Source organism: Heterodontus francisci, chromosome 35 (assembly GCF_036365525.1).
Source record: "Heterodontus francisci isolate sHetFra1 chromosome 35, sHetFra1.hap1, whole genome shotgun sequence".
NCBI classification, from domain to species: domain Eukaryota; kingdom Metazoa; phylum Chordata; class Chondrichthyes; order Heterodontiformes; family Heterodontidae; genus Heterodontus; species Heterodontus francisci.
This window is the reverse complement of record NC_090405.1, coordinates 51,025,042-51,041,269: the sequence shown is the minus strand read 5'-3', so window position 1 is coordinate 51,041,269 and position 16,228 is coordinate 51,025,042. Positions and strand designations below refer to the sequence as shown.

Sequence of the window (16,228 nt, the reverse complement as noted above, 5' to 3'; positions counted from 1 at the left end):
AAACATGATCTCCCCCTGACAAAGCCATGTTGACTATCTTTGATTAATCCTTGCCTCTCCAAGTGAAGATTAATCCTGTCCTTCAGAATGTTTTCCAATAGTTTCCCTACCACTGATGTTAGATTCACCAGTCTGTAATTACCTGGTTTATCCCTGCCACCCTTCTTGAATAATGGTACCACATTCACTGTCCTCCAGTCCTCTGGCACCTCTCTTGTGGCCAGAGAGGATTTGAAAATTTGTGTCAGAGCCCCTGCTAGCTCCTCCCTTGCCTCACGTAACAGCCTAGGATACATCTCATCTGGACCTGGGGATTTATCCACTTTTAAGTCTGCTAAAACCGCTAATACCTCCTCCCTTTCAATGCTAATTTGTTTGAGTATATCACAATCCCCCTCCCCGATCTCTACACCTACATCGTCCTTCTCCAAAGTGAACATAGATAAAAAGTAATCATTAAAACCTCACCTACACCCTCCGGCTCCACACACAGATTGCCATTTTGGTCCCTAACGGGCCCTACTCTTTCCCTGGCTATCCTCTTGCCCTTAATATACTGATAAAACGTCTTGTATTTTCCTTTATCTTGCCCACCAGTGTTTTTTCATGCGCCCTCTTCGCTCTCCTAATTACTTTTTTAAAGTATCCCCCTACACTTCCTATACTCCTCCAGGGCCTCCGCTGTTTTCAGCCCCCTGAATCTGCCATAAGCCTCCTTTTTTTTCCTTATGGGTTCACTGGACTTGTTGGTCCTACCCTTCCACCTTTACGAGAACATGTTGGTGCTGAACTCCTTTTTGAATGACTCCCACTGGTCTGATGTAGACTTTCCTACAAGTAGCTGCTCCCAGTCCACTTTGGCCAGATCCTGTTTTATCATATTGAAATGAACCCACATCATTGAAAAACAGATTATCTGTTATCACATGGCCGTTTGTGGAATCTTGCTGTGCATAAATTGGATGCCGCATTTCCCATGTTACAACAGTGGCTGCAAATCAAAAGTACGTAAGTAGCTGTATAGCACTTTAGGATGGCCTGAGGTCATGAAAGGCGCCGTATAAATGCAAGTCTACTTTTTTTCTCTATTTTGCATTTGAGAGCTGTGATAAATATAAATCTTTTTTTCTGTCAGCACTGGGGGAATGTAACACTTTTCCACTTTGGCACCTTGTCTCAAGTATTGCCAGTTAAGGTATAATTTGGCCACAGACAAAGTAAAACTCCATTATAAATCTTGGGCAGCACTCACTAAGAACTGGCCTGAGACTGCTCAAACTCTTTGCACCTGGCAGACAGAACAGACTTTCCATCCCATCAGCCTAGGCTATTTTCCAAGTCAGCTCCCAGAGGTGAAAAGATGGTGACGTAAGGGCAACTGGCTCGAAGGAGGCCAGCTAACCAAGGGAAGCTGAATGAACATCAATGGTGATATGGTCATTAACCTAGGGCACTTCAGCTGTGTCTATTAATTCAGCTTTTTCACACTGTCAGGTCAAATAACTTCTCCAAGTCGGTGTCCCTGACACGCTCAGTTTAAATTATATAAGACACCCTATCAGGAAGGCAGGATGAAGCAAAATAGTTGAAATGACTAATTCTGAATATTTTTAAATTGTATCTGCTGATGGTTACAATAGCTCTATCCAAATTCAACCATCTTAACTGAAGTCACATTCAGATATAATTATATACACTTAGAAAGAACTGCAATTAAAATTACTAACTTGACAACTATACTTTTAAACAGATAGATTTCCACCACTATTTTCCTTTTTGTACTGCTTCTACGATTAAACATTTCACAAGACAGCATGAGAAGATGTGGTCTTCACACTGTTGGAACATTCAGTGCAGTCGATAATAAAGGAATGCACTTCTTTAATATACAATTACCATCCGTCACCTTGCACATTCACACAGCTTTACAGACACTTCTGGTACCTCTTTACAAATTGGAGTCATCTCTACCTTTTGGTGCTTCTTGTCCTTACCAGATCTTGAAGTTCCCGGAGCTGTTTCCCAGTCAAGCCTCTGATTCCCAGATCTTCCTCCTCTTCCTCCTCAGGCTGAGTGCTAACATTGCCAGAGGAAGGCCCTTGCTTGATAAAGAACTCCTCATACTTGTCCAATAACAGCCCGTGCAGCATCCACGCAGATAATTGCTTGTACATCACACCGTGACACACTGCTAGGATCCTGGATTGGAACAACACAGCATCTCATCATCACACCTAAAGTTATTTAGCAACAACTCTTAGCTCACTAGTTTATCAGCACTATGATGATCTTTGCTCCTTTCAGCTTACCTCTCGTCCTTCCTAAGCTCTTAATATTACTCTCTATATACTCTTCCACTTGCCTTCATTCTCATGACAAGCACAACCTTCTCCTTCAACACTTCAAAAGTACTTCTTCATTGGATGGGTTGTGAAAGGTGTAGAAGAAGCTCGACATCAACAAACATTCACTCCCTCCACCACCGACGCACAGTGTCAGCAGTGTGTACCATCTACAAGATGCACTGCAGCAACGCACCAAGGCTCCTTAGACAGCACCTTCCAAACCTACGACCTCTACCACCGAGAAGGACATGGGCAGCAAATGCATCACCACCTGCAACTTCCCCTCCAAGTCACACACCATCCTGACTTGGAACTATATCGCCGTTCCTTCCCTGTCGCTGGGTCAAAATCCTGGAACTGCATGTCTAACAGCACTGTGGGTGTACCTACTCCAAATGGACTGCAGCGGTTCAAGAAGGCAGCTCACCACCACCACCTTCTCAAAGGCAATTAGGGATGGGCAATAAATGCTGGCCTGGCCAGTGATGCCCACATCCCATGAATGAATTTTAAAAAAAGAAATGCATCAATCCTTCCTTCGTTTCATCTCAGTTTTCCCAGATCATCAAAACCATGCAAATCCTGATCACCCTCAAGGCTCCCATCTTTTTCCAATGCTGTTAAAATCCAAGATTGGTATCACCTAATTGCTACTTCTCAGCTTCCCTCCTGCATATTTTAACCTTTGTGGCATCCTGCACTACAAACCTTGGCCCTTTTTTAGGTTATGTAACTTTAAAACCTTCCTGTCCTTAAGTCACTGTTGTTAACCCTGATAGTAAATAGACAACAATAAAAATGTAAAGTATTGTTAAAGATTGAGTTTGGCACCTATTGCTCTCCCATTCCTCTAGTCTAGAAGGAATTCCCCTCCCCAATTCAAGGATAACAGTCTGAAGTTGTTTACTGTTCAAAAAGCACTTCCAGGAAAGCAGTGTCTGCAGTTTTTAGCACATTCAGTTCCTGAATTTGGAATACACCAACCAGGACTGTGACATTGTGGGCAAATATTACAGAACTGACAGTTTTAATGATGCTCCTTCTCTGGTTCTATAGATGCTGGAATAGCATTGCCTCATAATAGCATACCTTTTGCTTTCTTTCACTGAATACAAGAGGAGAGAGCAGGCACAGTGCTATATCCCACAGCCAGGTTCACAGTGAACGGATGTCCAGAAGCACCCTAGGCAGTAGCTGGGGGAAGGAGAGGTGGGCTCTAAGTGGGCCCTGGGTTGTATTAGGAAGAACGCTGGTCGAGTCAAACAGTTGCTTTGTCAGAAATCTGAAAGTTGTGAATATCCCTGTCCAATTTGTCCGGGGATAGCAAGACCACAGAAAGAGAGAAGACAAAACACATCTGCCCCTATTTGTTCATCCAAATAAAAAACTAGGAGTGTACCAGGATCAATGCCATAGCAATATTTCTTTAGCTGAGAAATCTGACCAAAAAAACAAACGCCTTTAAATATCTTGTGTAGGACATGCATTCCCTGCTGTCATGAATTTTCAGTCACGCTTTTCTGTCATCATTTCCAATTGTAAATTACTATGTCAACATTTCTTATTCAATTTTCTTTCTCAACTGTCACAGTGTAGTTGCAGGCTCTGGCCACTAGGTTGTTCCAGGGACCAAGTTTCTGAAGTCCCTCTCCCAATTCCATCACCATCTTATATATTTAAAAATAACTTATATTTATCAATTGATCGTGGGTAACACGATGAGTAATTTACTAATAAAAAATGCTGTTTTTTGTTTATGTTTACAACCAAAGGTTACACTGCCACACAATGTCGGGAATCCTGTGGAACAGAGTGTCAATAAATCACATGTTCTCTTACTTCTCCAATGCACTGCGGACTGGCGGAAGCCCTCCACAGCTGTGTTTGTGAACAGTCTCCAGAAGTTGACAGCCATGAATCTAAAGCGGAAAAACAAAGACACAGTGAAAACCAACCTCTCTCTTCCCCTGTAGTCATCTATTTATAGCTCAAAATTCAACATGTTACTATAAAAATATTCCATTTCGTTTTTAAAAATATAATTTTAATCTTCCATCCTCTGAGCTCTTGTTGGGTTACATGGGCACCAGAAGCCCTCTTCTAACACTCCAAATGACAAGAGTGTAAATATTGAGTATCAGCATGAAATCAGCTAAATCAACATAGAGAGGTCATAACTACCAGGAAAGGCTGAACAGGCTGGGGCTCTTGTCTCTGGAAAATAGAAGGCTGTGTGAGTGAACAGATAGAGGTCTTTAAGATCATGAAAGGAGTTCGATAGGGTAAACGTGAAGAGGTTTACACTTGTGGGGGAGACCAGAACTAGGGGCCATAAATATAAGATAGTCACTAATAAATCCAATGGGGAATTCAGGAGAAACTTCTTTAGCAAGACAGTGGTGAAAATCTGGAATTTGCTATCTTGTAGAGCAGTTGAGGTGAACTGCATAGATGCATTTAAGGATAAACATACGAGGGAGAAAGGAATAGTATATGCTAATAAGGTGAGATGAAGAGGGGCGGGAGTACAAATACCGGCAAAGACCAGTTGGGTCTGGGGCTTGTGCCAAAGTTGGGAGACTAGTCAAGCAACAGTCTCACATGGTCATACTCATGGAATCATACCTTACAATGCCCCACACACTGCCATCACCATCCCCGGGTATGTCCTGTCCCACCGGCAGGACAGACCCACCAGAGGTGGTGGCACAGTGGTAGGGAGGGAGTTGCCCTGAGAGTCCTCAACATCTACTCCAGACCCCATGAAGTCTCATGGCATTAAGTCAAACATGGGTAAGGAAACCTCCTGCTGAATATCACCTTCCGCTGTCCCCCAGCTGATGAATCAGTACTCCTGCATGTTGAACACCACTTAGAGGAAGCACTGAGAGTGGCAAGGGCACAGAATGTACTCTGGGTGGGGGACTTCAATGTCCATCACCAAGAGTGGCTCGGTAGCACCACAACTGACCGAGCTGGCCAAGTCCTAAAGGACATCGCTGCTAGACTGGGTATGCGGCAGGTGGTGACGGAACCCACAAGAGGGAAAAACATACTTGACCTCGTCCTCACCAATCTGCCTGCTGCAGATGCTTCTGTCCATGACTGCATTGGTAGGAGTGACCACCGCACAGTCCTTGTGGAGATAAAGTCCCGCCTTCACATTGAGGGTACCCTCCATCGTGTTGTGTGGCACTACCACTGTGCTAAACGGGATAGATTTCAAACAGATCTAGCAATGCAAAACTGGGCATCCATGAGGCACTGTGGGTAATCAGCAGCAGCAGAATTGTACTCAACCACAATCTGTAACCTCATGGCCCGGCATATCCCCCACTCTACCATTACCATCACGCCAGGAGACCAACCCTGACTCAATGAAGAGTGCAGCACCAGGCATACCTCAAAATGAGGTGTCAACCTGGTGAAGCTACAACCCAGGACTACTTGCATGCCAATCTGCGTAAGCAGCATGCAATAGACAGAGCTAAGTGATCCCATAACCAACGGATCAGATCTAAGCTCTGCAGTCCTGCCAAGTCCAGCCGTGAATGGTGGTGGACAATTAAACAACTAATAGGAGGAGGTGGCTCCACAAATATCCCCATCCTCAATGATGGGGGAGCCCAGCACATTAGTGCAGAAAATAAGGCTGAAGCATTTGCAACAAACTTCAGCCAGAAGTGCCGAGTTGATGATCCATCTTGGCCTCTTCCTGAAGTCCCCAGCATCACAGATGCCAAACTTCAGACAATTCAATTCACTCCAAGTGATATCAAGAAACGACTGAAGGCACTGGATACTACAAAAGCTATGGGCCCTGGCAATATTCCAGCAATAGTACTGAAGACCTGTGCTCTAGAACTAGCCATGCCCCTATCCATGCTGTTCCAGTACAGCTACAACACTGGCATCTACCCAGCAATGTGGAAAATTGCCCAGGCATGTCCTGTACAGAAAAAGCAGGACAAGTCCAACCCGGCCAGTTACTGCCCTATCAGTCTACTCTCGATCATCAGCAAAGTGATGGAAGGTGTCATTGACAGTGCTATCAAACAGTGCTTGCTTAACAATAACCTGCTCAGTTTGGGTTCTGCCAGGGCCACTCAACTCCTGACCTCATTACAGCCTTGGTTCAACATGGACAAAAGAGCTGAACTCAAGAGGTGAGGTGAGAGTGACTGCCCTTGACATCAAGGCAGCATTTGACCGAGTATGGAATCAAGGAGCCCGAGCAAAACTGGAGTCAATGGGAGTCATACCAAACACAAAGGAAGATGCTTGTGGTTGTTGGAGGTCATTCATCTGAGCTCCAGGATATCACTGCAGGAGTCCCTCAGGGTAGTATCCTAGGCCCAACCATCTTCAACTGCTTCATCAATGACTTTCCTTCAATCATAAGGTCAGAAGTGGGGATGTTTGCTGATGATTGCACAATGTTCAGCACCATTCGCAACTCCTTAGATACTGAAGCAGTCTGTGTAGAAATGCAGCAAGACCTGGACAATATCCAGGCTTGGGCTGATAAGTGGCAAGTAACATTTGCGCCACTCAAGTGCCAGGCAATGACCATCTCCAACAAAAGAGAATCTAACCATCTCCCCTTGACATTCAATGGCATTACCATCGCTGAATCCCCCACTATCAACATCCTAGGGGCTACCATTGACCGAAAACTGAACTGGAGTAGCCATATAAATACCGTGGCTACAAGAGCAGGTCAGAGGCTAGTAATCTTGAAGCGAGTAAGTCACGTCCTGACTCCCCAAAGCCTGTCCACAATCTACAAGGAACAAGTCAGAAGTGTGATGGAATACTCTCCACTTGCCTGGATGGGTGCAGCCCCAACAACACTCAAGAAGCTCGACACCATCCAGGACAAAGCAGCCTGCTTGATTGGCACCCCATCCCAAACATCCACTCCCTCCACCACCGATACAGAGTGGCGGCAGTGTGTACCATCTACAAAATTCACTGCAGCAATGCACCAAGGCTCCTTCAACAGCACCTTTCAAACCCGCGACCTCTACCAACTAGAAGGACAAGGGCAGCAAATACATGGGAACACCACCACCTGCAAGTTCCCCTCCAAGTCACACACCATCCTGGCTTGGAACTATATCGCCGTTCCTTCACTGTCGCTGGGTCAAAATCCTGGAACTCCCTTCCTAACAGCATTGTGGGAGTACCTACCCCACATGGACTGCAGCGGTTCAAGAAGGCAGCTCACCACCACCTTCTCAATGACAATTAGGGATGGGCAATAAATGCTGGCCTGGCCAGTGACACCCACATCCCACGAATGAATTAAAAAAAAGGCTGTTTCTATGCTGCAAAGTCTATGAACCTGGGACCTTTTGCTCTGTTTGGCAGAGTACTGCAGCAAGCTACAAGGCCACTGGGAGAGATCTTTATCACTTTCAAATGCAACAGAGAGGTCACTCCTGTATTCCAACGCAGTCCTGGCCGGTCTCCCACATTCTACTCTCCGTAAACTTGAGGTCATCCAAAACTCTATGACCCGTGTCTTAACTCGGACCAAATCCCATTCCCCCATCACTCCTATGCTCACTGATTGATATTGGCTCTTGGTCAAGCAATGTCTTGAATTTAAAATTCTCATTTTCAAATCCCTCCATGGCCTGCTACCCGACCCGAGCCCAACAGGACCCAACATCACGTGCCGGGCTAGGGTCGGGTCAGGCCCTTCTTCCGGATCCAGCTTTCGGGCTCGGGTCGGGTCGGGCCGGACCGGACCAGACACACACGGTAAGTGCTCTGCCTGTAAGTATTGAAATGGAAAAAAAACTTACCTGAGCTGGGAGTCCAGGACGAAACTGAGTCTGTGCAGTGAGCGAGTGACGTCACTATGACGTCATCACGCATGCGCTGCAGCTTCCCGGAGGTTCCCATTCGGAAGGTGAGTAAAGTGATGGTCGGGTCAGGCTTGGGTCGGGTCGAGTCCGCTGTAGTTCAGTCGGGTTCGGGTTGGGTTCTTTTTCCCGACCCAAGCAGGCCTTTATTCCCTATCTCTGTAATCCCCTCGAGCCCCACAACCCTCCAAGACATCTGCATGCCTCTAATTCTGGCCTCTTGTGCATCCCTAATTTTAATCGCTCCACCATTGGTGGTCGCACCTTCAGTTACTTCGGCCCTAAGCTCTGGAATTTCCTCCCTACGCCTCCCCACCTCGCTTTCCTCCTTTAAGACACTCCTTAAAAACTACATCTTTGACAAAGCTTTTGGTCATCTGAACTAATATCTCCTTGTGCGTCTCAGTGTCATACTTTGTTTTATAATGCTCCTATGGAGCACCTTGGGGTGTTTTATCACATTAAAGGCGCTAAATAAATATAAGTTGGTGTTGCTGTTGTATAAACAATTTGCTACACATTGTATGAGATGCTCTATATTGTGGTTTCTGGTGTTGTGGGATTTCCTTATTGTAGCTGTCTAGGCTCTGGAATTCCCTACGTACACCTCGCTACCTCTCTTTCTTCCTTTAAGACACTGCTTACAACCTACCTCTTTGACCAAGCTTTTGGTTATCTGTCCCGATATCTCATGTGGCTTGATGTCAAATTTAGTCTGATAAGGCTCCTGTCAAGTGCCTTGGGATGATTTGCTACTTTAAAGGTGCCATATAAATGCAAGTTGTTGTTGTGCAGACTAGTTTGAGAAAGGCATCTCCAGTGTTGTTTATTAGGCTTATTTGATGCAATACCAAAGCACCACAGGAAAAATATGTTGTAAGTCAACATGATTTTACACTGTGCAACACATTTCTTGTGTGATTCTCTTAATTAATCATCATAAATTGCTCCCATCACGAGTAACTGCTGCCATTTTCTCCAAGTGTTATATAGTTCAATAAACTCCCACCACACACAATGTAACACTGAAAGAACAGGATCTATCATTGTATTGATGGGTGTTTGTTCACAGTTCAAGTTGGTAGACAACCTCTTACTGTCTCATTGTTACAGAAATCCCAGTGACAAATAAGGATTCCTGTCCCCCACTCCCTTCCCTGATATTTTGTTCATATATTGATAGACCCTTCAGAAAAGATATTTTGTCTGAATTGCCTGTTTAATTGTCCTGATCCTTAATCTATGCCTGTGGTTCTAAAATTCTGTGTACTGTGCAGAAAAAACCCATCCATTTACAACCCATCAAACCCTCTCAGAAACTTCTATCAATCTTCCTGTTTGTCTCTTTTCAAGAAAGGGAAGTCCCAGTAATCTATGACAAAAGATTTTAAACAAGCCTAAGCATGTTCAAAAAAAAACTCCATTTATATAGCACCTTTCACAACGTCAGGACATCCCAAAGTGCTTTACAGCCAAGTAAGTACTTTTTTGAAGTGTAGTTACAACGGTAATGAGTGGAAACACAGCAGCCAATGCATACACAGGAAGATCCCACATACAGTAAGGTAATAATAATCCAATAATCTGATTTTTACAAATGTTGATTGAGGGATAATATTCGCAGCAACACTGGGGAAAACCCCTCTGCTCTTATTTGAACACTGCATGAGTTCTTTTACATCCACCTGAGGGGGCAGACAGGGCCTTGGTTTAATATCTCATCCAAAAGGCAACATCTTTAACCTTCAGCCTCAGGAGATGAGGATGCTACCACTGAGCCATGACTAAAATATTCCTCATCCACACACCACCAAGGCCAAAAAGAGTTGAGTTAATTCAGAAATCAGTAACAAGATGACAAGTTACTTGGATCCCATCTAATAGGCGACATAAAAGAAAGGCAGTCTGCACTGTGAACAGTAAACATCTGGGCAGCAACTTAGTGTTAGAAATTTGAAACATGGTTGAAATATATATTTTATATAAAATCAGCTTGAAATACGTAAAGGAATAGATTAGTGATGCAAGTTTTGTTTTACTGGAAACTGCTTAGGGTTTTGTTTCCCTAGAAACAAAGCTAGTAGAATGATCACTGTTAGGTAATGATAGCCCAAGCAAGGGGCCTTAGCTGGATAAATGCATATATAGATAGCCATACTAACTTTGGTAATTAGGATGGCTTCTGGAATATAAAAGTTAATTGCTATGTAGGAATAGAATAGGAGCTACTTTAGTGAATCAACATGGACCAACAGTTTGATAAGAAACAAGGGCAGTGGACTGAATAGCCATTTATGAACAGCTCATTAACAGGCCTTTGGGCATAAATAAACGGTGACAGGACAGATACGGATAAGTGAAACTTCTGAGTTAGGTTTGATGGCCGGAGATGGAATGTTTCTAGGGAGGATGCAACTGATCAGGGAGAACAGCGTGAGACAAGGAAATGATGATGAAAGGCCTGATTCATCAAGGGCAGAGGGTACGTGCAGAGGCTCGAGAAGTAAATAGCGGGTGGATAACATTAAAAGGTGGGCTTTCCCCCTCATGGTTTATGACAGGGAAATTAACATTTTATTGGACAGTTTAAAATAAAGTAAATTTCTATAGGGCAATAAGCTCTTGTCAATAATCCATCCATACGAGGTCATCAATATCTCTTAAAACCAATGCTTACCTTTTGAGATTTAATTTGTTCAACTACCACCATAACAGATGGGAACAGCAGCTGAAACTGGGAATAGAAATAAATTGTTAAGTAATGAAGAGAGGTCAATATTGTATCAGAACACTTCGGCTCAGTAAGTCTGCCCAGACTGATGGGGTTAAGAGCTTCACTTCCCGTCATCTGCAACTGTCAGATAAGAAATAAAACTGGACAGTCCCAACCCAGTTCGTTGCAGTATAGGTCCATAATGCAGGACTACCCATAAGAAACAACCTATACATCCTGAAAAATGGAAAGGGAATAATAATATATTGAGAAAACATAAGAAATAATTCTATGCTAGCTTGGTCCTGATTAGAACCGCATTACACAAAAGATTCCCCTCATCACCTGTGTTGATCGTTGCAGAACATGTTCCAGGGTCTGAATGGCCTACTTCTGCTCTTAATTCCTCGTCCCTAAATCTCCTGACTGCATGCTCCATTGTTCTCCATCTCTAAGCACTACAGTTGGATGATTTGCCTTCAATATTGTGAGCAGCAGAAGGGATTCAGCAAGGTTGCAAACCACATTTCACTAATCGATCTCCCCCCCAAAACTTGCAATGAATCTGGAAAAGGTTCAATGCACTGCAACATGAGCTTACCTGATCCAAAGAGTAGTTGACATGAGAGATGGAGAGGTGTGGGTCTGCCAAGAACTGAAAATAAAAATACAAGAAGAATTATATCATCTTGTAAGTACCAGAAACACTTTTTTTTTTTTAATTCATTCATGTGATGTAGGCATCGCTGGCTAGGCCAGCATTTATTGCCCATCCTCAATTGCCCTCGAGATGGATGCTTCAAAAAGATGCTTGTATATAACCAGTATTCATCCCTCAATTTGTCTGTCATTTTCACATGTTCAAACATTCAAGAACACTTCACATGTCTTGGAGTGCAGTGGTGTTAGTTGAGGGGGCAATGCTGGTCAGGGCACCAGTAGAGACACAGAATCATTCACGGCACAGAAGACGACCATTCGGCCCGTTGAGTCCGTGATGGCTCTTCACGGAGCAATCCAGTCAGTCCCACTCCCCATCGAACCCTGTAGCCCTGCAAGTTTATTTCCTTCAAGTGCGTATCCAATTTCCTTTTGAAATTATTGATTGTCTCCATTTCCAATAGCCTTGCGGGCAGAGTGTTCCAGGTCATTACCATCCGCTGAATAAAAAAAGTGTTTCTTCATATTCCTCCTACATCTCTTGCCCAAAACCTTCAACCTGTGTCCCCTAGCTCCTGTACCATCAGCTAATGGGAAGTTTTTCCTTGTCTAACTTATCGAAGCCTGTCATAATCTTGTATACCTTGATCAAATCCCCCCTCAATCTCCTTTGCTCCAGGGAGAACAACCCCAGCTCTTCCAACTAACCTTGCAATTAAAATTCCCCATCCCTGGAACCATTCTGGTAAATCTCCTCTGCACCTTCTCAAGGACCTTCACATCCTTCCTAAAGGATGAGTTGACCAGAACAGGAAGCAATACGCTAGTTGAGGCCTAAGCAGAGCTCTATAACGGTTCAGCATAACTTCCCTGTGTTCGTACTCTGCGTCTCTATTTATGAAGCACAAGATCCCACATGCCTTGCTAACCACTCTCTCAATATGTCCTGCCACCTTCAAAGATTGATACACACATACCGCCAGGTCCCTCTGTTCCTGCACACTCTTTAGAACTGTGCCATTAAGTCTATGCTGCCTCTCCCTAATCCTTCTGCTAAAATGCATCACCTCAAACTTCTCCGTATTTAATATCTGCCACTTGTCTGCTCCTGCTGCTAGCCTATCAATGTCCTGTTCCAGGCAGCTCGTATCATCCTCACTGTTTGCCACTCCAAGCTTGCTATCATCGGCAAATTTTGAAATTCTCCCCTGTTAGATTTAGATGTAGGTGAGCACTTTGGTGATAGAGATTACAATTCGGTTAGGTTTACCTTAGCGATGGGCAGGGACAGGTATATACCGCAGGGCAAGAATTATAGCTGGGGGAAAGGAAATTATGATGCGATTAGGCAAGATTTAGGATGCGTAGGATGGGGAAGGAAACTGCAGGGGATGGGCACAATCGAAATGTGGAGCTTATTCAAGGAGCAGCTACTGCGTGTTCTTGATAAGTATGTACCTGTCAGGCAGGGAGGAAGTTGTCGAGCGAGGGAGCCGTGGTTTACTAAAGAAGTTGAAGCGCTTGTCAAGAGGAAGAAGGCGGCTTATGTTAGGATGAGACGTGAAGGCTCAGTTAGGGCGCTTGAGAGTTACAAGCTAGCCAGGAAGGATCTAAAGGGAGAGCTAAGAGGAGCGAGGAGAGGACACGAGAAGTCATTGGCGGATAGAATCAAGGAAAACCCTAAGGCTTTCGATAGGTATATCAGGAATAAAAGAATGACCAGAGTTAGATTAGGGCCAATCAAGGATAGTAGTGGGAAGTTGTGTGTGGAATCAGGGGAGATAGGGGAAGCGTTAAATGAATATTTTTCGTCAGTATTTACAGTGGAGAAAGAAAATGTTGTCGAGGAGAATACTGAGATACAGACTACTAGGCTAGATGGGATTGAGGTTCACAAGGACGAGGTGTTAGCAATTTTGGAAAGTTTGAAAATAGATAAGTCCCCTGGGCCAGATGGGATTTATCCTAGGATTCTCTGGGAAGCCATGGAGGAGATTGCAGAGCCTTTGTCCTTGATCTTTATGTCGTCATTGTCGACAGGAATAGTGCCAGAAGACTGGAGGATAGCAAATGTTGTCCCCTTGTTCAAGAAGGGGAGTAGAGACAGCCCTGGTAATTATAGACCTGTGAGCCTTACTTCGGTTGTGGGTAAAATGTTGGAAAAGGTTATAAGAGATAGGATTTATAATCATCTTGAAAAGAATAAGTTCATTAGCGATAGTCAGCACGGTTTTGTGAAGGGTAGGTCGTGCCTCACAAACCTTATTGAGTTTTTTGAGAAGGTGACCAAACAGGTGGATGAGGGTAAAGCCGTGGATATGGTGTATATGGATTTCAGTAAGGCGTTTGATAAGGTTCCCCACGGTAGGCTATTGCAGAAAATACAGAAGTATGGGATTGAAGGTGATTTAGTGCTTTGGATCAGAAATTGGCTAGCTGAAAGAAGACAGAGGGTGGTGGTTGATGGCAAATGTTCATCCTGGAGTTTAGTTACCAGTGGTGTACCGCAAGGATTTGTTTTGGGGCCACTGCTGTTTGTCATTTTTATAAATGACCTGGATGAGGGTGTAGAAGGGTGGGTTAGTAAATTTGCGGATGACACGAAGGTCGGTGGAGTTGTGGATTGTGCCGAAGGATGTTGTAGGTTACAGAGGGACATAGATAGGCTGCAGAGCTGGGCTGAGAGATGGCAAATGGAGTTTAATGCGGAAAAGTGTGAGGTGATTCACTTTGGAAGGAGTAACAGGAATGCAGATTACTGGGCTAATGGGAAGATTCTTGGTAGTGTAGATGAGCAGAGAGATCTTGGTGTCCAGGTACATAAATCCCTGAAAGTTGCCACCCAGGCTAATAGGGCTGTTAAGAAGGTATATCGTGTGTTAGCTTTTATTAGTCGGGGGATCGAGTTTCGGAGCCACGAGGTCATGCTGCAGCTGCACAAAACTCTGGTGCGGCCGCACCTGGAGTATTGCGTGCAGTTCTGGTCACCGCATTATAGGAAGGATGTGGAAGCTTTGGAAAGGGTGCAGAGGAGATTTACTAGGATGTTGCCTGGTATGGAGGGAAGGTCTTACGAGGAAAGGCTGAGGGACTTGAGGTTGTTTTCGTTAGAGAGAAGGAGGAGGAGAGGTGACTTAATACAGACATATAAGATAATTAGAGGGTTAGATAGGGTGGATAGTGAGAGTCTTTTTCCTCGGATGGTGATGGCAAACACGAGGGGACATAGCTTTAAGTTGAGGGGTGATAGATATAGGACAGATGTCAGAGGTAGTTTCTTTACTCAGAGAGTAGTAGGGGCATGGAATGCCCTGCCTGCAACAGTAGTAGACTCGCCAACTTTAAGGGCATTTAAGTGGTCATTGGATAGACATATGGATGAAAATGGAATAGTGTAGGTCAGATGGTTTCACAGGTCGGTGCAACATCGAGGGCCGAAGGGCCTGTACTGCGCTGTAATGTTCTATGTTCTATGTTCTATTCCAAGATCCAAGTCATTTGTATGTACCAAAAATAAGCAGTGGTCCCAGCATTAACCCTTGGGTAACACCACTGTCTACCATCCACCAGCCTGAAAACAACCATTTACCACGACACGCTGTTTTCAGTCCTCAAGCTAATTTTTTATCCAATCTGACAGTGACCCTCCTATTCCATGAGTCTCAATTTTGTTAACTGGCCTTTTATGTGGTATTTCATCAAACGCTTTCTTAAAATCCATATAGACAACATCCACTCCATTCCCTTAAGCAACTTACTCCGTTACTTCATCAAAAAATTCAATTAGATTAGTCAAGCATGATCTGCCTTTTACAAATCTGTGCTGGCTATCCTTCATTAACTCAAACCTCTCCAAATGCCTGTTGATTTTTTTTCTCTGATTATTGTTTCTAAAGCCTTACCCACCACTTATGTTAAACTAACTGGCCTGTAGATCCTCGGACTGTCCTTACACCCTTTCTTGAATAAGGGTGTCACATTTGCCACCCTCCAATCCTCTCCCCACTATTTTTTTAAACAGCATCATGGGATCTTTACCACCCACCTGAGCCATCAGAACAGGCAGACTGGACCTCAGATTGAGGAAGGAAAGAAACGAGAATTGTATTGCTGTTGTCCTCCCACAGTTCGAGTGGACACAGCACAGCATGTGATCAAACTGACACCTTTACTCAAGTATTACCAACAACACTGTGCTCTTTCAAATGATAGTGAAATTGCTGAAACATCTCCTATTTAGTGTTTATGCAATATTATGTACAGGTTGAACTTACCTCCTGCTCGAGATCATGTAAAGCCTGTCTGTAGGGCTGCAGCATGGAGTCTAGTCCTGTACAAAAGGCACGAAGGTAAATGCCGTGCAGTCCAGCCTGGCCCTGTTGGGAAGGGTGGCACTCCTGTAACATAAGACTCACTGTGTAAGAGAAGTCAATGCAAGATTAGACTGGAGGAAGGAAAAGGGATAAAGGAAATATGGAAACTGGGTGGGTGAGTGTGATTTGCTCTTGTCAAGAGTAAAGGCCGAAATGGAGTAGTTGGGCTGAAGGGCCAGCTTTTGCGTTGTGTCTTCCTTGTATTTTGTCTAAAATTGAGAAAAAGCGTACATTCTTCCTTTATATTGGACACAAATGTTTTAT

The 16,228-nt window shown here is 44.2% G+C and overlaps 1 protein-coding gene across 3 annotated transcripts in view; it reads right to left on the bottom strand.

The window, feature by feature from the left end:
* tubgcp4 (tubulin gamma complex component 4) overlaps positions 1-16,228 on the bottom strand; it is a 67,780-nt gene that overhangs the window by 44,452 nt on the left and 7,100 nt on the right. For all 3 annotated transcript variants that reach the window (XM_068015547.1, XM_068015549.1, XM_068015548.1), the window contains exons 3-7: positions 15,866-15,988; positions 11,533-11,586; positions 10,896-10,952; positions 4,185-4,264; positions 1,995-2,199 (exon numbers count right to left, since the gene is read on the bottom strand). In XM_068015547.1, coding sequence (XP_067871648.1) covers positions 1,995-2,199; positions 4,185-4,264; positions 10,896-10,952; positions 11,533-11,586; positions 15,866-15,988 — 519 coding nt within the window. The remainder of the gene's footprint in view (positions 1-1,994; positions 2,200-4,184; positions 4,265-10,895; positions 10,953-11,532; positions 11,587-15,865; positions 15,989-16,228) is intronic.